General features: G+C 42.7%; 1 protein-coding gene across 12 annotated transcripts in view; it reads left to right on the forward strand.

Moving 5' to 3' along the window:
- pleca (plectin a) overlaps positions 1-25,625 on the forward strand; it is an 86,868-nt gene that overhangs the window by 43,191 nt on the left and 18,052 nt on the right. For 6 of the 12 annotated variants that reach the window (XM_030741671.1, XM_030741675.1, XM_030741676.1 and 3 more), the window contains exons 2-20: positions 5,392-5,453; positions 7,997-8,011; positions 10,123-10,212; positions 12,477-12,554; positions 12,664-12,756; positions 17,043-17,209; positions 21,034-21,149; positions 21,539-21,645; positions 21,850-21,969; positions 22,071-22,166; positions 22,386-22,513; positions 23,073-23,166; positions 23,264-23,418; positions 23,560-23,926; positions 24,417-24,494; positions 24,680-24,841; positions 24,929-25,033; positions 25,134-25,229; positions 25,442-25,567. In XM_030741671.1, coding sequence (XP_030597531.1) covers positions 5,392-5,453; positions 7,997-8,011; positions 10,123-10,212; positions 12,477-12,554; positions 12,664-12,756; positions 17,043-17,209; positions 21,034-21,149; positions 21,539-21,645; positions 21,850-21,969; positions 22,071-22,166; positions 22,386-22,513; positions 23,073-23,166; positions 23,264-23,418; positions 23,560-23,926; positions 24,417-24,494; positions 24,680-24,841; positions 24,929-25,033; positions 25,134-25,229; positions 25,442-25,567 — 2,255 coding nt within the window. Of the gene's footprint in view, positions 1-3,276; positions 3,417-5,391; positions 5,454-7,996; positions 8,012-10,122; positions 10,213-12,476; positions 12,555-12,663; positions 12,757-17,042; positions 17,210-21,033; positions 21,150-21,538; positions 21,646-21,849; positions 21,970-22,070; positions 22,167-22,385; positions 22,514-23,072; positions 23,167-23,263; positions 23,419-23,559; positions 23,927-24,416; positions 24,495-24,679; positions 24,842-24,928; positions 25,034-25,133; positions 25,230-25,441; positions 25,568-25,625 lie in introns of those variants that run through there. The other 6 variants (XM_030741674.1, XM_030741677.1, XM_030741665.1 and 3 more) reach the window with 3 other exon arrangements.

Raw genomic sequence — 25,625 nt, forward strand, 5'->3', positions numbered from 1 at the left:
GATAATAAGTCATTTATTTAAAGGTTCTTAGGTGATTTCTTTTTAAACTCAGCCTTTTTCATGCCCCTCTTTGGGCTCAGTTCACTTCACTATGTTCTTTGTTTTAATCCTTCAGAGGTCTGAAATGCAGAGAAAGCTCAATGAAGTGTTTACACGGTTACTTTGTTTCCCTCTGTGTGGCTTCTTGACGCGATCACTTGTACCAACATTTAAATTTAAATACAACCCCCCCCCCCCCCACCCCCCAGTGACTGAGTAAACAGTGAGTTTGTTGTTCTCTGGCTGAACCTGAGTAATCAGAAGAAACTGTTCTTAATGTTTGTGTTTGCCTTCTGATAACACCCTCTGAATGTGAGATGTTTTATGGACTTTGACATTTGCAGCTCTCAGCAGAAATCCCCCCCCCGCACTTGGTGTTTCCCAGATGTTTTGGGGCCAGAACAGTACTCTGATGGACTCTCAGCTACTGTGTGTTTTTACTGGGTTGTCATGGCAACCATGTACACAGCCCAGTCTTCCCAGATATAAAAATCATTTACCCACAGACGTGTGTAAACACTGCAGGGCCCCGAGTGACCTTCGGCTTTCTTGAGCGTGGTCCCGGGTCTCTTTAGGAGCTCAGCGCAGTGATGATTGCAGCTACTTGTTGTTGTGACATTAAAATGGATTTATTAGAGCATTAAATATTCAGTTTCCTGTGTTTCGTGCTGTGGCCTTTCAACCAGAAGAGGGAGACAAACTGTGCTGAGCAGTAATAATTATTTATTTATTTATTCTTTTTGATTGGCCTCTGCTGTCACAGCTGAAGATCATAAATCCAGCAACTACCCAGTTCCCATCTTTTCATAACCGCGAGATCGTAAACACCATGTGCGGCTAATTGTGCATGTTTTTGTGTGCAAAGTGCCTGAAAGTGATACTGATGTTGCAAAAGTGAGCCCTTTATAATGATGGTGGCGAAACATAATATGAGGGAGTTAAAATACAGCTTTAAATTACAGCGTTGGTCAGGGAGCATCTTTGCGCCGCCTTTGGGGTCTTTAAGTTTATTGTCCAGCTGTGTTTGCTTTTAAAAGCAATTAATTCCACTCAGATCTAATAACAGGCAGAGCTCTGTCTTGCATGCTTTTGTGCACTTGTCATTATTGTCAGCTCCAGACTGGATCTGCCCCACAGTGCCCTGGGGCTTCCATTCCTCACTTTGGCAGAGTTTCCTCAGGAATCATTCAACATTCATAGCATCATGAACCCCATCAGGACCTGCGGACCAGATGATGGAAGGTGTTGATTAACATTCCCGTCCTCAGTGTGACTGACATCGCGTGCTGTCGCTTGCAAAAAACACATGAACAGGGGTGTGGTTTCTAGCAGAGAGGCGTCTCCCCCCCCCTCAGCAGGAATGCAGACGCTCCTCATGGCTGAACTGTCACCTTACAAATCCCATCAGCTCTCAGTATTCAGGATTATCACTGTGCGCTCTCAGGCACAGAGAAAGGAGTAATATCCACACAGTGCTGCACTGTGTGGCCCGAGAGTCGTTCAGATAGTGGCTGATAGGACGCTTGTTTTAAAGCCTTAGGACACAAAGGCTGTTTTTTAAGGAAAAATGAATAAATCTCATTAGTCCAACTGCCGAGTCTGTTTACACCAAGATTTCTTTTAACTTCCAGCGCTGCAGATGCAGTTTAGCAAGTTTGGAAACTGGAAGTGATTATTTGAGGTTTTCTGTTCATAAGCCTGCGAACAAATACTCTTCTCATTTGAAATTTAAAACCATATTCGACAGATTCTAGTGTGTGTTGATCAAAAGCCAACTTACTGGCTAATTTTAGAGTGAGTGTGTGTCCCCCTACACCCAATCTAGAGACTTTTAAGTCATATTATAAAGCCTTTGCTTTTATTTGTAGCCTCTCAGCCTTCAGGGTTGGTTAAAGTCTGAATGTGTAGTCAAGGAAGCTTTCACGTCTCAGGCCCCAACAAGCCACCTCCCTCTGTAGGCATCCAAAAAATTCCCTTTCTTTACAGTCTGATGATGGCGTCAAATTGATGCTCTGAAGGGTGAAAGGTGCTGCAGGTATTTAATGTGGAGGTGCTGTTTTTGAGCACCTGGAGCCAAAAGGAAAAAGAATAAATTCTGCGCTCTGTTTTTCAGAGATGTTTGACTGAAGTTTGACTGAAGGTTATTTGCATGAGCGAGATTAAAATGATTCTCATCGTGCACACACGCTGTTCAGTCTATCCAGGCGCAGCCACAATAGCTGCTTTGTGTCTTGGATAATTTTCTACTGTCTGATGCTTGTTCCCCACCACCACCCCCACTCTTTTCTGTTTTTGTGGTATTGAACTGGCACGACAGGGTATTGGAGGTCCATCTAAGGAAAAATATTCTAAATCAAATGCTTCAAATAAAAACTGAAGTCTTGCAGGTTGTTCTCATTATTCTCTCGGCCCCCGCAGTACCCGTTACGCCTTAATTGTCTCCTGATGGAAGAAGCGCTTTCACGCTCGAGGTTTTTTGTGATTGTTCTATGTTGGGAAATGGCTGAGGATGTTTTTTCTGCTGCCTCCTCGCCCGGTCTTACTTTCCATCGAGTCTTTGTGGTGGTGTGGTATGTCCCGCCGCTCTGACCACACACTGGTGACTGCTAGCTCGAGCCGTGGAGTTCAGTTGGGGTTAACAAGCTTCAGTGGCCCGTTTCTGTACAGCTTGGTCCAAATGAGGGAATGTGTCCTGTTCTGGATTAGTGATCTGTGCAGTCTTTGTGCAGCAGTTAGCTGTAGCTGCTTATTTCATCCTCAGATTAAACAGAAAATATCACTAATTATGTTAGAAATACAAATAATAATGTTAATTGAGGTCTGAGCTCTGGTTTGTTTGGGTTCTCTGTGAGGGTTTTTAGATGGGTGGGGTCTGGGTGCTCATAACAGGGCTGAGCCAGGAGGAGAATCTTCCCCGCAGACCTCTGTGGTGAACGACGGTCTCTGACATTGCTGCCTGCAGGCAGGCATTTTGCAAGAGCTGTTTGGGTGGGGGTGGTGGTGTGTGCGTGTGTGTGTGTTTGGGGGGGGGGGGGGGGGGGGGGGGGGTTAGCGTTGAATGTCAGTAACAGCAAATGGAGATAGGGAGAAAAAAGGGAGCAAGTTCAGGAACTGAATTCGTGGCTTGAACACTCCCACTTACCTCCAGGAGCCCTCAGTGAGAAGCAGTGTTTCAGGCAATAAGAAAAAGTAGAAGTACACAACATCGCCTGTGAACCTGCACAAGCTTCTGTTTGGTTTTGGTAGCTGACAGAGCAGCAGCATGGCGATGGAGCAGAGATTCAGAGCCTACTCCTCTGACAGTATGGGTAGTGACAGGGTCTTCATAGAGGACTCCTACTACCAGGGGGTGCTCAGGGCCATGGACCACAGAAAAGGTAGAGAGTGTTTCAGCAGCGCTGCCTGTTGAGTTTTGTGTTTTTCTGCAGTTGCATTCTTTGGCTTGGGAACAGTTTGGCTTGTGTTTCAGCTCCTGGGTGGGCTTTGTTGTTTCTGTGTTATGTAAAAGTATAAAACTTGTGTCTAAATGAATTTGCAAAGAAACCAGTCTTGGGTGAAGTGGTCTGCCTCTCTTATCAAATGGGCCACACCCCTTTATGCCCTGGCTTGTCCTTTTTTACTGGGCATCTGTCCTGACTGACAGAAAGAATCTGTTTTGTTTTACCTCATTTGCGGCACAGACGAATTCTAGTCTGTTAAAGACGTGACAGATACACTGAATTTCTTAAGAAGGAAGAGAACACCCTATTCTGATCATTGCAGCACATAAATCAACATTTCAGGTGCATTTTGTGACAGGATTTGACAACATGACTCATCCGTGCACACACACACTTGTCTTCAGGTGATCGGATCTCTCGCACCTTTTCTTTGTCACAGAGTGAAAGAATAAATCCAGGCTAATACTGCAGCCTCGGGCTACAAAACTCAGGAGCGTCTGTGTCATGTGTCCTGAGCAGTAGAGCATCTTTTATGGTTTGTAGCACGTGTGAAGCCATTTAGGCATTAGCGTGAAATCAAACCCAGTGAAAAAAGCAGAACTTATTTCTCCGCTTTTAACGTTTGTTTCACTTCTCTGTTGAGACACCGGCTCATCCACAAGCGTGCCTGTGAGTCATTAAAGCCACCGCGATGTGGGCGTTGGTGCCACGGCACGTCCTCCTCTTTGGTTCCCTCTCCGTCTGATCGTTTCTGTTACACGAGCTTTGATCTGAGAGCGGATCCAGATAACGCACCGTGTCAGCGACCAGGATAAAAACTGCAGTGTCACTGTGCCCAGTCTCAGTTAAAGATTTGTGTGTTCTCTCAGACTCTGTATTTCACAAGCATCCTCATCACTAACTGCAGCACTGCAGTGATGAGGTGAAAGTGTACATTTGGTGGTTATCTCTTCACAGCTGCTGCATGGTTGATTAAGATTTAAGAAGCACACTGCACAGTATATGTATGATATCTCTGAGAGCCTTGTTCAGAATAATCAGACTGTGAAATATAAAGCAAAACAGCAATGGCCCTGCAGGCTGAAACATGTTCCAGCTGAAGTGCTACTCCAGAGGATGCCAAGGGGAATTTGCTTGAGGTTCTCCTGATAGGAAGACTCTCTGTTTGGTTGTGATTGAGGGGGTCACCAGGAGCATCTTCTGTAGTGTGTTGTCCCTGCTGGGCATCACATGTCCTCGTTCATGTTAAAGTCACATGCGACTTTAGGTTCTGTCTCTGGGCAGATAAATATTTATCAGACTGAGACTCCGGGGCGAACAGATAACAAAATAAACCAAAGATCAGAGGCGGGGCCATAATGGCGGTTTGGGCTCAATAAATACAAATTATATTTACTTTCAGCCGTCTTGTATCCGAACCTATCAGTGAGACGATGGCTGGGAGGGGTTAGAAGAAGAACTGTGAGGGTTAGATGGGGCAACATGTGACTGCGGGACACGAGAAAGTTTGGGAATCATTGTTCTAAACTTCTCCAACTTTATATGGATTTAGCTCTCGTGTTTGCTCATAATTATGTTTAAGTAAGGAAATTAGCTTTGATGAGGAGGATATTTACAGCGATTAACTGCCATTCATTCATCATCCAAGGCTTTCGTCTTGTTTTAACCATAAATGAAACTCTGGCTCTGCTGGCAGCTTAGACGGTTATAAATTAGTCTTTTTTGGAAAATCAAATACAAGATTTGTTTTTTTATGACTTTTTAATAAAATATTCTTTGTGCTTCTGACATGTTTGTTTTAAGTCTGGACCATTGAGTCTGTAATAAATGATTAATAACTGTTAGGTATGTGAAAGCTGTTATATTAATCCACTGATTAAGCAGAGCGTGTATTTGCTGTGTTTTTCCACAGATGAACGGGACCGAGTTCAGAAGAAGACCTTCACAAAATGGGTCAACAAACACCTCGTGAAGGTGAGTTCCTCCAACAACCGTCACCCATGAAAATCATTTTTACAACAAATTTACTGCCAGATTAGAAAACTCCAGACAGTGAATAAAGTGTTGACTTCATGTCGTGTGGAGTTTGTAGCAGAGCTGTAATACTTAAAGGACTCCTGCTGTCCTTAAATAACACCAAAAACCCTGGAGTTCCTTTCATGTCCCACCTGGAATCTATCTAATCCCACTGCTGGGAAACGTTACCTGACGATAAACTGGGAAGAGAATCTGAAGCTAAATCAGATTACGATTCTCCACACCTCCTTTTAAAAGCTTTGGAAAAGGTGAACAACATCGATATCACAGTGACCGCGCTCTTTCCGTTAGCCATATGCGTGTGAGTCACACACACCTGGCCTCGCTTTAGCTCGGCGCTCAGGAAGAGCAGCATCGTTGGCCGAGCTCGGTCAGGTTACACATCTGGGATCCAGATGGTCGGGCCGGCTCCTCGGGGCTCTGCAGGGGAACGGGAAGCTCCGGGACTCCATGTTGAATTAGTATTGGATTCAATGTGAGGGCTTCAGTGTTAAATGGGTGTGCGGCCACGCTGCTGTAAAACAACAGCTTCAAACGTTCTGACCCATGAGCCTTAAAAGGAATTATTTTCATTATCTATTAATTAGTTAATTATCTGGGCTGATAATATAATTAAGCTGATTTATTAATTAAAAAAAACAAGACAGTAACAACTTCTGAGATCTGATTTGCTGCTCATAAATTTTATAGTCATCACAGACTGAATATATTTGAGTTTTGTACTGATGCTCTGACAAAATGAGTAATTTAGCATCTAATATAGAAATTTTTGGTTCTAGGAACTTGTGGTTTGTAACGAGTAAATCTAAATCTCCTGTTAATCCAGTTCAGTTCAATTCAGGTTTATTGATACAGCACCAAATCACAGCAGGAGTCACCTTTAAATGTTTAAAGACAGTGTTGGAGAAGAGCCCACCAATCAGACGATCCTCTATGAGCAGCTTTAGGCGACGGTGTGAAGGAAGAAGAGGCAGAACCAGTTCAGGGAGGAGCAGCTGTCTGCTGTGACAGTCCAGGGGTGAGGGGAAAGAAAAAGGAGAGCATGGGGGAGCACGGGGAGAAGATACACCGTGCAAGAGAGAAGATACAATTTAATGAGATGCAGCAGTGGTGAATAAACACTTGGAGATGGAAAAGAGGAGAAGAAATGCATCATGGGAAGTCCACCTGCAGCCTGAGCTAAGGGAGGGTTCAGTGTCACCTGATCCAGCCCTGACTATAAACTATATTAAAAAGGAAAGTTTAGAGTCTGAAGTAGGGATGGTGTCTCATTTGGTGCATCAGTACGTGAGGTTGTTTTTTTCCCTCTTTTCTGGCCTTAAGAAGCAGTGATTGTAATGAAATGCCTTTCACGCCTTGTTGGGTTTTGGACAGTCGCTCGGAATAAACGTAAGAAAAATCCAAGAAATCATTTTCTATGACATAAGACAGCAAATTCTTACATTTTACAGTCAGTTTATGAGTCACTGTGTTACTCATAAGGGAAACAGGCAGGCATTTCTTAAAAGGATGCTTAAAAAAAACCCCAACTTGTCATGTTGTGTTATGACAACGGGAAAATACTAAAAAGAGAAAAAAAAAGAGCAGCAGGTCTGTGATATTATTCAGAGTGTACCTGTTCTGTCATATCATTAGTGTTACAGTGGTGGATGATTAATCATGGCCAGAGATTCAAATAACGATTTATTTCATTTTTCTTTAATACAAACAGCAAAATTACACTTGTGTGAAGTCCTTCAATACACGTCAGCCATCAAACTTATTATATTTTCCTTTTTTTAACCATCTCTTAAGAAAATAATAACAGTCCTGCCTGAGTCGTGTCAGCTGGATCTTATTGTGTCACTTTTGTTTTCACGTGGAAGGTGAAGCGTGTGAAAGTGTGAGGGATGTCTGCTGTTGTCTGTGTGTGTGTCCTGTGACACGGGGCTCAGTCTGAGATGACTCCCAGGGTTTGTTAATAGTTATTGTGTATTTCTCTGGAAATCCCTCTGATTTGGGTCCCGAAGACTCCAGGCAATCCGGCCCTCGAGTCATTTTGGACTCATGGTCACGACAGAGTCATGGGATTAAACAATGAGAACCAGAAGTCTCACGGTCAGCTACAGTATCTCAAAAGTGCCATCTACTGTAGCAAAGCTTACATCTTACATTAGATTGTGGAGAATGAAAACCAGATGCTGTTCTGTGTTTTATTTAATTCCTTTTTATCAGGGTTAATCCCACTGCAACCAGGGCGGACCGTAGAGAACTAAAGCAAATTCATATTCATAAAATTAAAATGGAAACATGTTTTCATGCGTTTTTCATTGGTTTGCAGGATAGAAGGAATCAAATGAACTGTCCTTGTCTAATGTCCGTCAGACCAAACCAGCATCTGTCTTCTGTCTCACTTTTTCCTCACAAGTCCCTTAAGTTTGACATCTTCTCACATCAAACTGTTTCTTCTTTCCATCCTTCATCCTGTTCTTTCCCGTCAGCACTGGAAGGCAGAGGTAGGTGCTGTCTGTGAGCAGAGTGCTGAGTGGACACACACATTTGTTGCTCCCTGCATGTTTGTGTTGACGTTTTTACCCTCCCTCACCCTCAGTGTTTCCTCATTTACCACTAACCTCTCATCTTTCCCCTCACCGACTTTAACTCTTTTCTAACTGCTTTTAGAGCCTTTTCTGCAGTGCAGCCTGTATCTATGTGTTCTGTAGCTACATCAGCTAAAAATGACAAATTACAGTTTGCATGGTAATAATCTCATAGGAAGATTATTCTTCTTAAATAATAAGAATATTACTATTTAATGGACACAACAGATTTGAAACAAAATTACTACATTTGTTTGGAAGATGAATAAAAATATTAAAACTGCCTGGAGTCTTCTTAAAAAAAGGATTTTACAGGTGACACTAAAAAAAAACATGCCATCCATAACTCTAAATTTCAAGTATCTCAAAAATTGGATTTAATTAGCCCTTTTAATTAGGAAGCTCCGTGAAGGCACAACAGTTCAACATGAAAACACTGATTCCTTTTATACAGCTAGAAGACATTCAAAGGTCAAAAACCTGGTGACAGTTTGTTCACGTCTGCTATACACTGTTAGCTAGCTGATACTGTTGGTACCCGGTTTCGGGTGCGCATGCGTTGGCGTCACCTGCTTCCGGGTAATAAGGAAATGACCTCTTTCACGGAGTTTTGTGATTCACGGAGCTAACTCCAAATTTTGACTTATTAACTCAAAATTACAACTTAATAACTCGAAATTATTATTAGGTCAAAATTTCGAGTTAAATAAGGCGTGCAGGCCAACATCTTTGTGAAACTTTGACCTGTAACTTCTTTTAGTTCCCTGTCCGCTTATTAAGATATTGGATAACTTAGTCAACCCCTTTCTTACAGTGGATTTTTTGTGCTTTTCCTATTTTCTGTCATACAAATACTGTTACACAGGTGAACATGGCCAAAGTTTCCAATAGCTTCAGCATTTGTAAGCTACTAAGTAAGCTCAGAATTCAGACTTACTAATATACAAGTCAAAGATAATGTATATCCATAAATGTTTCATCTTAGGCTGCAGTCACGCAGGCCAAAAGCATCTGGTAACCAGCAGCTGTGAAGGAGAAATGTATTTTTCCTGACCGGTTGGCCCAAAGTCTGCATGAAAGACGCCAACTGAGAATGTTTGCATTCACAGTAAAACCTGCTAGCGACCAGGAAGCAGCTGTAAGGAGGTTTTTGGTGCAGCACCATATACTTCTTTAGGACCCATTTCATGTTAACAGCAGCAGCCTCTAAACAACACTTGCCAACTGGTTGCAGAATAAAACACTTCCCTAGCAACCAGCTGCAACATGAAAACACTGATAGGCCTGCATGAATAGGTATTTAGCTAGCAACCATTAAGTTTAGTTAAGTTATTTTGAACTATAAATTGTGTGAATAATCTTAATCCACATTATTGTGGAAAACTAGTAAAACTGTACATATTGGTGAAGAATGAACTTTTTTTATGATAAAGTTTTTTGGCTGTGAGATTGAGGGATTAGAGGAAACTGTAATAAGTTACAAAACAATAGAATTCATAAATTTAATTTTACATTTTTATATTTTTTAACATGCAAACAATGATACACTCCTTAGTTCCTGTTAATGAGTATTGCCATAAATAATTAAGATATCATAAACATATCACATCTCATATAGACTCCAGCGTCCACGAACTACAATAGTTCAGCTGAGCTGACTAATAACCGGTCATCCAGCAGCTTGTTTTCCTCGCTGTTGTTCATTTGGTGTCTCAAATGAAAATAAACTTTAAGGTCATTATTATTTGAAATAAGTGGTAATAAAAGGGGTGAAATCCTTAAAAAGCCGGAGCAGATTGCTGCTGCAGAAGGCAGAGGGTAAAAGCAGTCCCCCACTGTTGTGTGTTCACATTTTTCTTTTCATGTTGAGAGTTATGAAGTTAAATGTCTGTTGTGCTCAGTAACTGTTTGTGTTGTGCGCGGTGGTTCAGCGCTGGTGATGACCTGATGGGTCTGAATTATTTATTTATTCATTTTAAAAAGCTGATGTACCTGTATAAAACCGACCCTCCTCCCTTTCTCTGCAGGCCCAGCGACACATCACCGACCTGTACGAGGACCTCAGAGATGGGCACAACCTCATCTCCCTGCTGGAGGTGCTCTCCGGAGAGACTCTGGTGAGCTTTTGGTGGTATTTCACTTCAATTATGAGAACTCCTGCTTCTTCTGTAACCCCCCTGTGCTGTCTGAGCCTTTCTTATGATCCCAGCTCTACTGTCCAACTGAATTTATTTGCTGTAATATTTGTTCTACTGTCCAGTCTACTCATTGTTAATTCAACTGCTTTCAATGTTTATCTGAGTCAGATATTATTCTGGATTTCTTGTTTCCACCTCTGCATGTGTTGACTTTAATTCTTAAGAGGTTTTTGGACATTTCAGTAGATGCTGAGGCTGTGCACACTTTTACTTTACTTACCTTAGCACTGGTCTTTTTGGGAACACAGCTTCTAGTGATATAGCTTTAAAACACTAATTTCATTCTTTGCTTCCATCGTGTAACCTCTCTGCACTGACTTGTTTGACCCCTGATTTTTCTTTTTTCTAATTCCTGTTTGCTGACCTTTGCCCTGACCTTTCCCCCTTTGCCTCGCCTTCCTCTCTTGCGATGCTCTTGCTGTGGTAGCCGAGGGAACGTGACGTTGTGAGGAACGTGCGGTTGGTGAGTGGCGCCTGGACTGTGGCTGGCTGCCTCCGCGGGCGTAGCATGTGTCACCACCCCAGGTGGCTGCTGGGTTGTGCATGATGACAGTCACACTCCCTGTGTATTGTCCCCTTCTGTGTCAACATCGTCCTCTTTCATTTTATCAGTGAGTCGGCAGGTTCAGGAGTCATGATAGCAGATGAGTTGTTAAAGTGGTGGCTTTATTCTGAATATTTAATTATATTACTTATATTTAGAGTTTTCATAAGTGAGCAGTCATCAGTCTTTAAAATTTAAGTTAACCTTTAAAATATCTTTAGAAATAGAAGCTTAGAAGAACATCCTTGCTAATATAGTTGGATGTGCTCTGGTTGAAGCACCATACCATACAAAGTGCAGACTCCACCCATAAAGTAAGAAGCGTATCCGTATCTTCTTCTCCCTGTGCACACTCCAGCATGGATGCTAGTTTTAGATCACTTCATCTGTGGAAATCATGTTATGGCCGCTTGCATGTGTGCATCAGCACTTTCCCCGTGGACCTCGATGTGTCTCTGTGATTTGACTTTTCATGTCACGTCTCGTCTCAGACCCAGAGACCCAACACAAGTTTTCAGGAAAAGAGTGAACAGTTTCCAAGTATGACAAGACAGCCTCAGCTTTTTATCCTTTGTCAGGCAATTTAGGATCACCAGTTAACCTAACCCCACTAACAGCATGTCTTTGGACTGTGGGAGGAAGTTGGAGAAAACCCATGCAGACGTGCAAACTCCATACAGAAGGGCCAGGGCCAAGGTGGAATCGAACTGTGAGGCAGCAGTGCTAACCACCACGCCACCGTGCTGTCCCACCAAAAACATCACGCTGTTAATTCGTTTTTTTATGGTTGGAGTCTTGCAACTTTATGATTGTGCCTTGTATATCTGAGAAAGCTGCACATCCCAGATTTCAGAATTGGTTTGTCTTCTGGGTTTAAGTTTCCAGCAAAACTTTTGTCAGTGGAATATGCCTGAGTATGAGTTTCTATCTGCTGTTTTTATACTTAATTTATAGTTAATTGTCTTTAAATGTGAAGTCAACTATATGGTGATTTTAATAGTTGTTTGTATTGGGACATCTAGGGGCAAACAAGAATTTCAAACAGTGGTTTCTGTCACTGTGGTGAAATTAAAGTCCAGAGTATCATCACTACAAACTCTGCTGAGTAATTCTGCAGCTTAAAATGTAAAGCACGAGTGGATGTCAGGACCAAGAGTTAATGAGTTAATGAGTTTATGCTCGATTGGGTTAAAATAGAAAAGCAGCATTTATCAGTCATTAGTTGACACCTGGGACAAAATGTAACCGTGCATTGTGCAGGGAAAGGTGTTTGGCGGGTTTTGGGAAAAAGGAGAGTTGTGACTGATGATTGGGAGAATCACTGAGAATGTTTATCATTCATTATCATTATCATGCTTTTACCTGCAGACATCTCGGCTGGACCTCTGATACCCTTCAGGGTCACATAGGGTCAGATCTGAATGCTTTAATCACAAACACGCAGAATTTAAGTCACACTTCAAATTTGCTTTCTTTTCATTTAAGTTCTCGAGTCCATGACTGTGAAAATATGTAGGGTAGAATAGATCTGTGTGTTACTCCAGCCTGAAACACCTGTTCCTCAGTCATGGGGCTTTGCTGTTTGTTGACCTAAAGCGTTCCCTTCTCTTCATATTTGGCCTCCTCTGGTCTCTTTCAGCCTCGGGAGAAGGGCCGAATGCGCTTCCACAAACTGCAGAACGTCCAGATCGCTCTGGACTTCCTCAAACACAGACAGGTAGTAAAGAAAAACTATTTAAATACATATTTATATTATGTTTTATTTGACTTAGTATTCACCTCTGTGTCTCAGTGGAGTAAAAATATTATTATTCACACCCTTTCAGGTCAAACTGGTCAACATCAGGAATGATGACATTGCAGATGGAAACCCCAAGCTGACTCTGGGCCTGATATGGACCATCATTCTTCACTTCCAGGTAATGCAGGACACTCAGCAGGCATTTTGCTATAAATTACTGTATGGCAGGAAAATTAATCTAGAAGCAATTGGCAGCCAGTTTGGAAATGCTTCTGGGCAATTATCTCAAGTTAACAAGACCAAGTCCAATCAACTGCAGTGAAAGTAGAAAATAAAAGTGGCACATGTAGAAACACAGACAAATCTAATGAAAAAGTTAATTAGGTAAATGAGTAAAGGTAGTTATTGTGCCAAATAAATTTTGAAGTTTTTTTTTTGGTACTCATATGATTTTTTTTTTCCACATTACAGCTTAATTTATGGTTCATACCAGAACTTTGACTCACCCCACCACAGCACTGAACAAACGCCATGCTAATTCATCTCAAGTTAACAATAATTATGCTTTAATTTTTTTTTAGACATGAATTAAACTCCAAAAATTAGATGCACAGAAAGCGAAAGAGTTTGTAACCATGAGGCACGGTTCATACAGTGTTTCGGCATCGCATGTGCCTAATGTTTGGGGGGGGATCTTTGTCAGCACAATTATTGTAGCAACAACAACCAACTGCTCATAAGGTAACTGACAGAGCTTCAGTCAGCAGTTAGCATGACCTGCCTAAATGTGACCCCTGCCTAATGCTCCAGGAACATTAAGGGAATCAGGGGTTGGTGTGACCATGTGCATTAAACCTGCAGTCAAGCTGGCTTTGAAATAACTTCTTTGAAGACACAGACCAGATCTGCAGTCAGCCGCCGTCTTCAAAGTGACGTCGTTTCTGCAACATGACGTAGGAGCTCAGCAGCCTTGTTTTTGTATAGGAACACACCCAGTTGATTAGATTGTCCTGTTGCAGAGAGACGCGTCACAGATGCGTTGTACTCATCGGTACAGACTGACTCAGACTGATTGTAACATGTTGGAAGTCTGTGTTTAGAAATTAGACAGCAGTTCTTTGCAAACTTTCACCAATCTGTCTGAGACTGATTGAAGTCAGTCCAAGCGGCAATATTTTGGGACCTCCCACCAGATCACCTGTGCATTTTCAGTCTTGTGATTAAAAATGGTTGCCCAGAGGTTGAGGCAACTGGGCAACCAGTTGGGCACTTCAACTACTTGCAATTGGTTGCCAAATAATGCAATCACTGGGCAGTCACCAAACTATTTTTATCCTTGTTGCAAGGAGGTTGCCAGAAGAGCCACAATTACACATTTATTTAAGTAATTTGCAATATTATTGATGCACAGTATTGATAAGTCATTAATAAATATACATGGTCTCATCAATACAATAGATTTATAATGTTATTGTGACAGCCTTTACTTAAGAATACAGTTAGCCAAGAAGGATATTTACTTGGATCTTTACTTTGATGATGACATATTTAGTGCTACATGGTTGAAACCTGATCTGTACTCTTGCATTTGTGCAGAAATATAAGGTCATAGGTCATGTTTCCTGGTGTAGCTGTAAAATTAATCAGATGATTGGCTCACTGGGGGGAGGAGTGGTAAAACCACCACCTCTGATCGTTCTGTAAGTTTACATTCAGTGCCGTGTTTCTGCTTAAACTCTGAGTTTTCATTCTTTTATCTGCATTTACGGGAATTTTGTATTCAGCATAAACCGACTGAGGGGCACAGCTGAGTCACAGCTCCTGTGGTGTTTACTTTAAAACTGCACACTCGCCCTGAGCTGCAGGAGATCAGGTTATTCCACATATTTCATACAGTTTAAATTCACTTCATTGTAATTAGTTTGCTTCTGTTTTGCGGTACAGAAATTTGAAGTGCCGCTCCCTTTTTGGGGATCGGAGTGGGCGGATGTCGACACAGCGGTTACAGTGAAGTCCACCAAATGGAGGAGATGTTTGTCAGAAGATGGATTGTCAGATGTCCAGTGAATTTCAGGGTCATTTTTACAGCTATATAGGCTTCCACTAAACTAAATATAGAGCTTTCACTTCCTATTTTATAATATAAACACCATAAAGTTGCTTCTGCTGCCTGGCACAAACCACAGTGGAGGAAAGTATCAGTCAGCAGGCGGTCGTGTCCCTGCTCTGGGAGGAAAAAGTGGGAGAACTTGAAGATTCTTTGATGCTATAATCAGTATGATGGTTATGTTGAGATGCTCATGTGGGATCATTTTCCGTGTCCCTCAGTATGACTCAGTGATTCCCGTGAGAAAGCTGGCAGGAGACGTGGAAGCTCGAGGCTCACTCAGAAACTTATGGCTAATCGGTGCCATTAAAGGACGAATATTCTGTTTGTTGTTCAAGTAGTAAAGCAGAACTTTCCATTTAGATGCACTTAGTTGTCCGACAGACATTATTTCAGCAAAACAAATCCATAATGTTTGTTTTAGCACATGCTCGTTATTGAAAACAATGGTGGATTTCCTCTGAGCTCCCCAGGTGCAGCTTCCAGCTGACTAATGCGCAGGTGATTTGTGTATTAATAAAACATGATGGCCCTGCTTCGTGACAAAGAAAGGGGAACATTTTAAAAAGAGAGGCGTGGAGGTCCTGTTTCCACCCAGTTTCTGAGTCACTTTGTGCCCATGCTGTAGCACGGGGGCTTCCTTCATCACGGAAAAATAGCAGAAGGAAGAAATGCCTTCTCTTTCCCTTCTCCACCCTTTCCTGCAAAAAAATGTAAGTAAAATTATGAGCTCTGCTGTGACTCATCAGCTTCCCCCCAAAACACTGGAAACAGATTATGGTGGTAATGAAGCCGAGCTTGTTCCAGTTACACTCCGTGAAATTTAGCAGCGATGGAAGTTGACCCCGATCAAGCCGATCGGGGTCATACACGAACACTTAAATAACTCTATATAATACTTTTTATGCAGAAAAGAGTGTAAATGTAATGAGACAATCCTTGTCTGGTACGTTTAACATGGCAAATTGTGTCATTTTTACACCAAATATAGATGAACTGGTAACTTTGTAATATTTTGATCAAAAACAAATTACAATGAAGTCGTCGTCAGGATGGTTTTTTTCTGAGCTTCTGTTTAAAGTAAACTCTGAACAAACATCTTTCTTGTGCAGAATGATTAAAAATATTTAATTACTGAAACATCTGGTTGATTGAAGGTTAATATGTTTTAATATGGAGACGATAAATACTCAGAAAGAAGCTGATGATATTGTTTGAAATCATCCATCAGGCAGTGTGTCTCCATTACGAAGAGTCAAAAAGGCAACTAGAAGAGTTTATCAAAAGGTTTCCTTTGATTGTTGCAGTATGTGCGTAGTTTTAGGCAAGACCTCCGCCCGTCTGCTGCGTCAGCCAGACCAAAACAAATACCAAAGCACCATCTGATCATAGATACGGCACAGGGAACTACTGGGTGATGGATTCATGCAAATGGTCACACTGAGGGTGCTCAGTGGTTCAAAACCTGAAGCACTGAAAGTGTTCTGTTCTGTGCTTTCTCCTCTTTTATGAGGAACAAACATTTTGCTGTGGGAAATTTTAGTAGCTTGTTCTTGTGACTCATAGCTCAGCCTCGCAGCGCCTAAAAAAGTTTTCTGTGGAGGTTTTGCTGCACAGTCCAGCTCTGATTTACAGCCACCGGGGTATTTATCCTAAAGTTTTGTTTGGAACATACACTCTAACTTTACAAGATCTGTGACTCTGTGACTCATAAACGATCGCACTCTAAAATTACTGTTTTGTGCTCGTGTAATTAAAAAGCGTTTTCTCCAAACAGTGAGCTGAATGGATGTCGGACACTCTTCAAATGTGACTCACCTCAAATCTGGAAGAAATCGGCAGGGAAAGTGGAAAGTTTTAGTCTGCCTTCCAATTAGCATTTCACTCATACTTAATGCCAAGTTGGAAAAAAGTAATTATCCCATCCACCCATTTTCCGCTGCTTACCCGGGTCGGGGCTGCAGGGACAGCAGTCTAAGCAGACACACCAGATTAGATTTCATTGGCCACCACCTCCAGCTCTTCCAGGAAATTTCATTTTCCTATGATACAGTGCAGCGTCTCTCCCCATTTCTTTAAAGGAAACGAGCAGGAAAATCAAAAAACTAATATTAGTGGTGCTTTCTTTAAAGAGTTTAATGGGGGCAAGTTGTCTAAATAAGCCTCTGATGACCTGTAAGCACATTTTTACATCACATCATGTCACACGGTAGAAAAACGACATGATCTCTTGGCTAACGCTATTCTGCACATGACTTCATTTTGGAGTTATGAAATTTGCATGAAATTTAAAGCCACACTGTGGCTCTTGCACACGTTTATGACCTCCTTCATGTGTCGCCCCTCTCGGCCTCCAGATCTCGGACATTCAGGTGAACGGTCAGTCGGACGACATGACGGCCAAAGAGAAGCTGCTGCTGTGGTCTCAGAGGATGGTGGAGGGATACCAGGGCTTGCGCTGCGACAACTTCACCGGCAGCTGGAGGGACGGGAAGCTCTTCAACGCCATCATCCACAAACACAGGTGAGGGGTTTTGATTGTAGCTTTATTCTCACGCAGCCTTTGCAGGGATGGAGATCGAGGACGTTTGCGGCACAGAGGTGTTTTTTCCAGTTTCACACACGTTTTCAGGTCGGGACGACTTGCCTGGACTTGGGGATCTTGTAACACCTCAGGACATGAATTTTACACACGTTTAACCTTTTGCATATTTCATGTTGTTGTGTCTTCTTTTATTTATTGCCGTAGGTTCAGGCAGGAATGCCAGATTCATATTTGAATCTTTTAGTAGCTTGCTGGACTTGTCAGGACAAAATGTGGAACAGTTACTGTAAGAGAAAAGCCGAGTGAGAGCGTAACTTCCTCTTTCATTCGTTATTTAGCTCATTCATTCCAGATTTAAACATTTTGTAATTATAAATCTGCTGCTTCAGCTCCACCGTTTAGGATTTATGAGTTTGACCTTTAAAACTCATTTACCTTTCTCCGAGGTCGGGAACAGACGTCTGACATGTCGCAGCAGGAAAAGCACAGGTGCATTCATGAGTGCTGCACTCCTGCCTTTGTGTTTGCTTCTTCACTCTCTGGATTTACTCCTGAGCCTTTATTAATTCCACCTGTACGTTTTAACCCTGCAGTGCAGTCAGTGAAGCAGTGATAAACTGTCTCTGCAGTTAGTCCGTTATGATATCTGACTCATTTTAACTGTTTTTATTTTATTTTATCATGCATTGTTTTGCACGTGCTGCTCGTGCTGGAGTCGGAACCAAAGACTTTTACTCCGTATTCATGCAAACTGGATGTAACAATGATGCACTGAAGGGGAGTTTAAGGGAAAACATATCAGACGCTTTACTGCAGGCTTAAAAAGATGCTTTAAAAAGCAGCTGTGGTTCCCTTTGTTTCATGTGTGAATGCAGCTTCTAGTGCAAAGTGCTCTATAAGCGTAGAAAAGACCATAAATAAATAAATGCATATAATTGACCATGATGGTTGCAGAAGTTTTCACTGCTGTGACTCCCACAGAAGCTTAATCACATATTCTGCTCTTCAATGTGTCCCAAATAGCTGTTTCATCACGGTGAGGTGTTGGGATTTATTTTTATCATCCAATACTGACATTTAAAGTTATTATTCCTACTTCTGTTTATTTGCAACTAAACTGCTTTCTACACTGTAATAAATGCATATTGTGTGTCTAAAAGTAGCAGAAAGATTTGAGGCCTGTTTGAGTTGCTCTTATTTGTGATCAGGGCCCCAGAAGCTCTGCTACCCCTCCCTAACAGTCTGCTGTGGCCAAGCAGGCCCTCTCAGACCATCCTCAGAGCATACTCATCTTCTGCTCTAGCCCCGTGATGAACCTGTTGCTCATTCAAATTCATGCTTAGGGGTCTCAGCTCATAAAGCTGCCTTTTTTGGGTTCATGTACAGGACACCAGTCATCCTGTTTGCCCATTTTTTGATTTATACTGGTTATAGGGATAATTCTGTCCAGTGGACCTAGCTGTAGGCTAACTTGCTTGTGTAGCACAGCCAAAAACTTTGGAAATGCAAATCAAGAAAGTATAAATCTGTCCATGCAACAGGTCCGGGGGCAAAATGGGCCTCATTTTCTCCCTCATATCTGGTCATTCTCCCTCATATCTGGTCAAGTGTAAGTGTGGGCAGTGTAAATCCTTCTCCAAGAGTGCCTTAGGATGGCCTCAAGGAGGTTGTGGCTGACAATTAATGTGATGAATTTTTCTTGTCTTGTTGATGTATTGAAAATGCTCCGGGATGTTTGTGCCTTTGACAGTAGAATTAATGGCAGTTTCTAACGAAAGTTTGCAAAGTGCAGACTCAGCACAAATCGTAGACAAAGAAAGGGAAAGAGTATAAATACCACGGTTAGGAGAGGGAAGGGAGGAGAGAGAAGATGTAGCGACTGTCTTTGTCCGTGTTGTCCGTTTTTCCAGCAACTACTAAGGCACAACCTCCCGGGAGGGCCTCTTGCTTTTACCTTTTTGCTTTTTGTCCTTTGTTTTTTGTGTTTGTATATTTCTAAGTACTAGTAACAACAGAGCTTGCTCATTGCCATGGATCATTTGGACAGTTTGATTTTATTTGGACTCATACTTAATCTCAGCGCGGGCTCTCCTCGATCGGAGAGATATAAACAGCCTGCATCAGAACCTGCTCAACCCTGTGATTTGTTGGTAACTATGGGTTTAATTGGGTTTTAATTTGCGGTCAAAAAGGAACATGGAGACCCCTAAAATGTATCCTACAGAGGTTAAATAGAAATTAATTCTAAAGGAAATAGTTTATTTTGTTTTTTTATACCAAAAATGCAACAAAATAAATGTTTAATGCTGTTAAAAATTGTCACTATAAGAATCCAGTGGATTACAGCTGCCATCCTCCTCCTCTGTAAGGAAACTAGTGTTTAACAGCCCCCTATCAAACCCACAGGAGGTGACTTTATCCTCAAAACATGCACTTTGGGTGGAGTGCCACTTTGCTTCTGTGCAACACGGCAGACAAAGCAGCACACACTATTAGAAAGTCGACCTTAGCTGGCATTATTCTGTGAAATAAGAGCCAGGATGGCTCACACTGACTTGAGGAAAAAAGGCTGCCCTGGAGGTGGAGGCTTGGCAGGTTACAGCAAAACGCTGCTACGCTAACGTCTCTGCCGCAGATTCTTTCTGGGTAGAGGAAGAGAAGGATGTCCAGATGACTGCAGCGAGGAATCTAAAACAAAACCCTCGGACAATAAGAAAACTATTTCAATCCCAGCAGGGAGCGGCAAGAATGGAATTTCTAGCGGGTTTCCATTGCTTCGTGTTTTTTTTTTAATTAACTTCAGCTTTTGCAAAAGGGAAGTTTGGAAACGCGGCTCTTACCACAATGCACAGCCTGAAGAGAAAGCTCCGCTCGAAGAGGCGTCTAAACAGCGCCTCCAGCAGCACAGTGGGCTCCATCACTGATCTGGACGACCGGGTGATCATGTTCTGTGAGGATATCCCCACCGAGAGCTCCTCGGACTTGGGCCAAAGCTCCCACAGCCTCTGTGCCCGCTCCAGTCGAGGCTCCCACAGTGAGGAGCAGGGACTAGGATCACAGCCTCACATCATCCACCTGAGTGGAGACAGAAACTCCTACAGACAGGCCTGCTACGGTGGCAGAGAAGCCCAGAAGGAGTACTACATGCAGAGAGTTGTAGAAGTGTATGAGGAGAATTTCCTGTATATTTTGTGTCCTTGTGTGACCTTTCTCTCTGGTGTTTCTGACAGGTCTGAGAAGCCCTGATCTTGTTCCTGCTTGTTATTATATTGCATTTAGCTTCCTGGCAAAGAGCACTTAGAGAAAATCTGTGTTGCTTTTGTATGAACCAAATTTTAATTTTCACTGTGGTAATTAGTCCAGTCTTTGCTTGCCCTTCATATTAGAATAATCATACTACACGTGACCAGCTCGCCTCCAGCAACTTCACTCATGCAACAAGCAACAAGTGTGTTTTTAACCTGTCAGGAGAGCTGCAGACATTTGTATTAGTCAGCTAATGGAAAAATTTCACTATCAAATAATAGTTTTTAAGAAGCATTTTTGCTGCTTTTGGCTTTTAAATTAGTTTTTCTTGCTTTTCTTTTTCACAAATGACAATGAACCAGATTTTAAACCAAACAAATCACCATCAGTGATTAAGCCCCGCCCACCTGAAATCAGAGAGAAAGGATAAAACATCATCTGGGCTAACGTTTCTCTCACTGACATTTTCTCCCCATAACCTCATCGTTTAAATGAAATCTCGATCAGCAGCAATAAAGTGTATTGATCTGTTCTCCCTGGTTGGTCTCTGCCTGCAGGCCCACTCTGATTGATATGAGTCAAGTGTACCGGCAGTCCAACCAGGAGAATCTGGAGCAGGCCTTCAGCGTGGCAGAGAGAGAACTGGGCGTCACCAGACTGTTGGATCCCGAAGGTGAGCGGAGTCACCCGGAAACATTTACTTTATACTTAGATGTGGGTTTGGTCACTTTGAACCAGTGTTTGGTCCCATCTGTGAGAGTAAAAATCTCCATATTAGCTTCTGATAGTTATTCAAGTTTGATATTTATCTGCTGCAAAATGGGAACCAAAACATCAGTGAGTGTTTTTGTGTTTTAATATTACATCTTAAATTTTAATTATTTTTAATGTTTTGGTGCTTCTTTACTCTGTAGAGCAATTTGTAATTATTGCTTTGAGAAGTCTTATAAATAAGCTTATTATAGAAGTCATTAGGTAAGAAATTTCAAGTTACCGCTCGCCCAGCTTTTTCTATTTCCCTGCAACATGACAGTTTTTTTTTCTTTTTGTCGCTCTGTACAGATGTTGATGTGCCGCATCCAGATGAGAAATCCATCATCACATATGTGTCCTCTCTGTATGATGCCATGCCCAGGGTACCAGACATCCAAGATGGTGTCAAAGCCAATGTGAGCCCTCCTTCTTTTTAAATGTCTGTTAGCAGCAGAGACAACATCTTAGGTGCCACCGTGCAGCTGCAGCAAAATATAAATGCAGCAATCTGACTTATTTAAACGAGTCTGCATTATAGCCATTGTAAGTTTAGCTTTACTTGTACTCACCTTTACATGTAAGGTGCACAATCTGAACATCTGTCTGCATCTGTGCTTCAGGAGCTGGAGCTGCGTTGGCAGGAGTACTACGAGCTGGTCACCATGCTGCTGCAGTGGATCAGGCACCACATCCTTGTTTTTGAGGAGCGGAAGTTCCCCACCAGCTATGAGGAGATTGAGGTGACTGGATCCTGTCCTGCAGTCTGAAAGAATCAGTGCGACACCGATCAAGAAGCTGGTGATGAACTTATTTATGCCTTTATTACGTATTTGATCTGCAGGTTCTTTGGCGTCAGTTTCTGAAGTTCAAGGAAACGGAGCTCCCTGCAAAAGAGGCAGACAAGAACCGCTCCAAACACATCTTCAAGTCTTTTGAGGTGAGCCAGCAATCATAAAGAATATGAAGAAATGAAGGCCTCAAACTGTAGCACATACATAAATAAGCTTGGCTGTAAATACATTTCCCCCCTTTGTAACGCACACATGCAAAAAAGATATCTTGGCAAATAAAGGAAATAATTTTTGTACAGTAAGTGCAAAACAAAAATCAGGCCACAAATATTTTCTCATGTGGTTTTATGTGTTATCTTTTGCAGGGTGCAGTTCAGGCCGGTCAGGTCAAAGTGCCGCCAGGTTATCATCCTTTAGACGTGGAGAAAGAATGGGGTCGTCTGCACGTCGCCATCCTGGAGCGAGAGCGTCTCCTCAGGACTGAATTTGAGAGGTAACCAGGCTACGATCCAAACCTCATCACATGCTCTGTGTTGCCAAAGCACAAAACTGCAGCGAAACCGCAAAGCTTGAGGAAACTGTTACTGTTTGACCACGAGCATGACTCATCTCCTAATGATAGCGTCCACTTTGGCAATGAAATTAAACTGAGTCGGCTTTGTGGATTAGGAAGTAAAGCTCATATTAGGGCAAACACATGATGGCTGCGCCATCGCCATGGTGACAATCTAACAAAAAATAGTCTCTCATAGACTCGTTTTCTAATCACAAGGAAGGCGGGGCATAGCTGTGAGTTCGGTTGTTTCAGATCATCTCTGCTTCACTGGGCACACAGAGCTCAAAAGGAGCGACATCATGGCTTTCATGCATCAGGGATATGAGTTAAAGTATTTATTCCGCCGGAGGACGGCGTGAGTGCTTTAACTGTTTTTTTGTAACAATATATGTTAACAATTTTACTCTTGAGAAAGAAGAAAAAGTATCCTGTATGGTGATGGCTACTCCTTTGTTTGAAATGCTTTCTGACCTTTGACCTTGCATCCACCCTGCAGGCTGGAGCGACTTCAGAGGATCGTCAGCAAGGTCCAGATGGAGTCGGGGGTGTGCGAGGAGCAGCTCAACCAGGTGGAGACTCTGCTGCAGACGGTGAGACACAAACTTTTTACGATGGACCGTGAAAGCATCTTTTTGTAAATTATCTGCAGTCAATTAAACATGTTTTTTTTCCCCCTCTTTGTTGAAGGATGTGAGGCTGATGAGCTCCGGGAAACCTGCGCAGCACACAGCAGAGATGGAGGCAGATCTGGAAAAAGCAGAAGGGATGATCCGCCTCCTCTTCAATGACGTTCAGCTGCTAAAAGATGGACGCCACCTGCAAGCTGAGCAGATGTATCGCAGGTACAAAAGAAATAAACCAACCAAAGTCTGCAGCATTTTAAATGACTTCCCCCTGACATCACTTTGCAAAAAAAAGGCACTTTAAACTGGCGAATGGTAAAAAATTAAAAATCACAGTGTTTTTAATGTTTCTGTCTTCAGAGTTTATCGCCTCCACGAGCGGCTCGTAAACCTCCGCAGCGAGTATAACCTGCGCCTCAAGTCAGGTGTGACCATCACGCAGATCCCCATGACACAGATCCCCATGACCCAAGTCCACACGACCCAGGTCCACACCGCCCAGGTCCTGCAGCAGGCTCCCGTGAGGGTGCGGCCCGAGCTGGATGAAGTCACGCTGCGCTATATCCAGGATCTGCTGAGCTGGGTGGAGGAGAACCAGCGCCGGGTGGATGAAGGACAGTGGGGCTCCGACCTGCCCAGTGTGGAGTCCCAGCTGGGCAGCCAACGAGGCCTCCATCAGTGTGTGGAGGAGTTCCGCTCAAAGATAGACAGGGCCAAGGCTGACGAGGTATGCCATAAAGTATGAGTGAAGTGCAGAGAGAGAGAGAGTTAATGGTATTTAGCAGTAGCACGTTAGCTTTAATTTAATCAAAAATGGATGTCCAATATAGCCTTCACCTGCATAAATGCTTGAGTCAGTTACAAACATGGTATCTCCACCTCTGGAGAGATTCTGTTTTCAGTATGAACTCTTTTTTTCCTGCCCTTTCACGTTAAATGGCTCGTTAGCTTGCAGGTCCAATAGAACTGCATTTATTTTGGCATGTGCACACATTGCTGTGCAGACTGCAGCTAAGCTGGTCAAGAACCTAAAGTGAATTTGCAAAGAGGTGGATTTGACCTGAGAGCCTCGTGTTTCAGACAGTTGCACTGAAATGGATGGATGTGGACTGACTTTGATGTGGAAACAGACAGAACGTATTATTTATTTGTAACAATCAGTAGTTTTTCTGAATGCTCTCTTTCTGTGGTGTCTTATTACCTCTCACCTGCTCCAGAATCAGGTGTCACCTGCCAGTAAAGCTGCATACCGTGACTATCTGGGAAAACTGGAGCTACAATATGGCAAGCTCCTGGTAAGTTACAAAAAAAGTCACTAATGTCGAAAAACACACCGTCCTCTTGTAGAAACGTCGAAACCGAACAGCTGCTGATTCTCCAGCAGCCTCGTGGAAACACCCTGAAAATATTTTTAACTAGTTTGCTTCTGAACCCTCAAACATGTTTCTGAACATGTCGTGTCACTGTGTCATCACTGCAGAACTCCTCAAAGGCCCGTCTGCGCTACATGGACCAGCTTCATGCCTTTGTCACCGCAGCAACCAAAGAGCTGATGTGGCTGAATGAGAAAGAGGAAGAGGAGGTCAACTACGACTGGAGCGAGCGAAACACCAACATGGCAGCCAAGAAGGAAAACTACTCGGTAGAGTAATAGTGAGATGATCTCGTTGGTTTCTTGCTGTGATGATGATGATGATAATGATATGATGATGATGTTTCTGTGGAGCAGGGTTTGATGAGAGAGCTGGAGCTCCGGGAGAAGAAAGTGAACGGTGTCCAGACCACAGGAGACAAACTGCTGAGGGACGGACACCCAGCCAAGAAGACCATAGAGGTGAGACTCTGAGCACGACACCTTGTTGAACGTTAAATTTAAACTTACATGATTATGTTCTTCTCATCTGTGCTTCACCTCCCTCCTCCTCCCTCCTCAGGCCTTCACTGGAGCCCTGCAGACTCAGTGGAGTTGGATCCTCCAGCTGTGCTGCTGCATTGAAACCCACCTGAAAGAAAACACTGCCTACTTCCAAGTATGTTTACTAGCTTGACTTTATCAGTCTTTAAGTGTTCACTCCAATGCAAAGTGTGCAACTTACATAGAATAAATTTGGGTGTGATATCAGGTTTGATGCTTATAAATCCATCTCCCTTTTTTTCTTACTGTTGCTGCTCACACATGTGAGGCAGGTTTTGATGTTTTGCACCACTGTAGCTTAAATGATCGACTTTTTTCTCCATCTAGTTTTTCTCTGACGTGAAGGAGGCGGAGGAGAAGCTCAAAAAGATGCAAGACACAATGAAGAGGAAGTACACCTGCGACCGCTCCATCACGGTCACGCGGCTGGAGGATCTACTGCAGGATGCAGCTGTGGGTTGTTTTGGTTTGTTTTTAACTGGCAAATGAATCCATGTCATTAAAGCTGCGT

The sequence above is a fragment of the Archocentrus centrarchus genome, chromosome 11, assembly GCF_007364275.1.
Source record: "Archocentrus centrarchus isolate MPI-CPG fArcCen1 chromosome 11, fArcCen1, whole genome shotgun sequence".
NCBI classification, from domain to species: domain Eukaryota; kingdom Metazoa; phylum Chordata; class Actinopteri; order Cichliformes; family Cichlidae; genus Archocentrus; species Archocentrus centrarchus.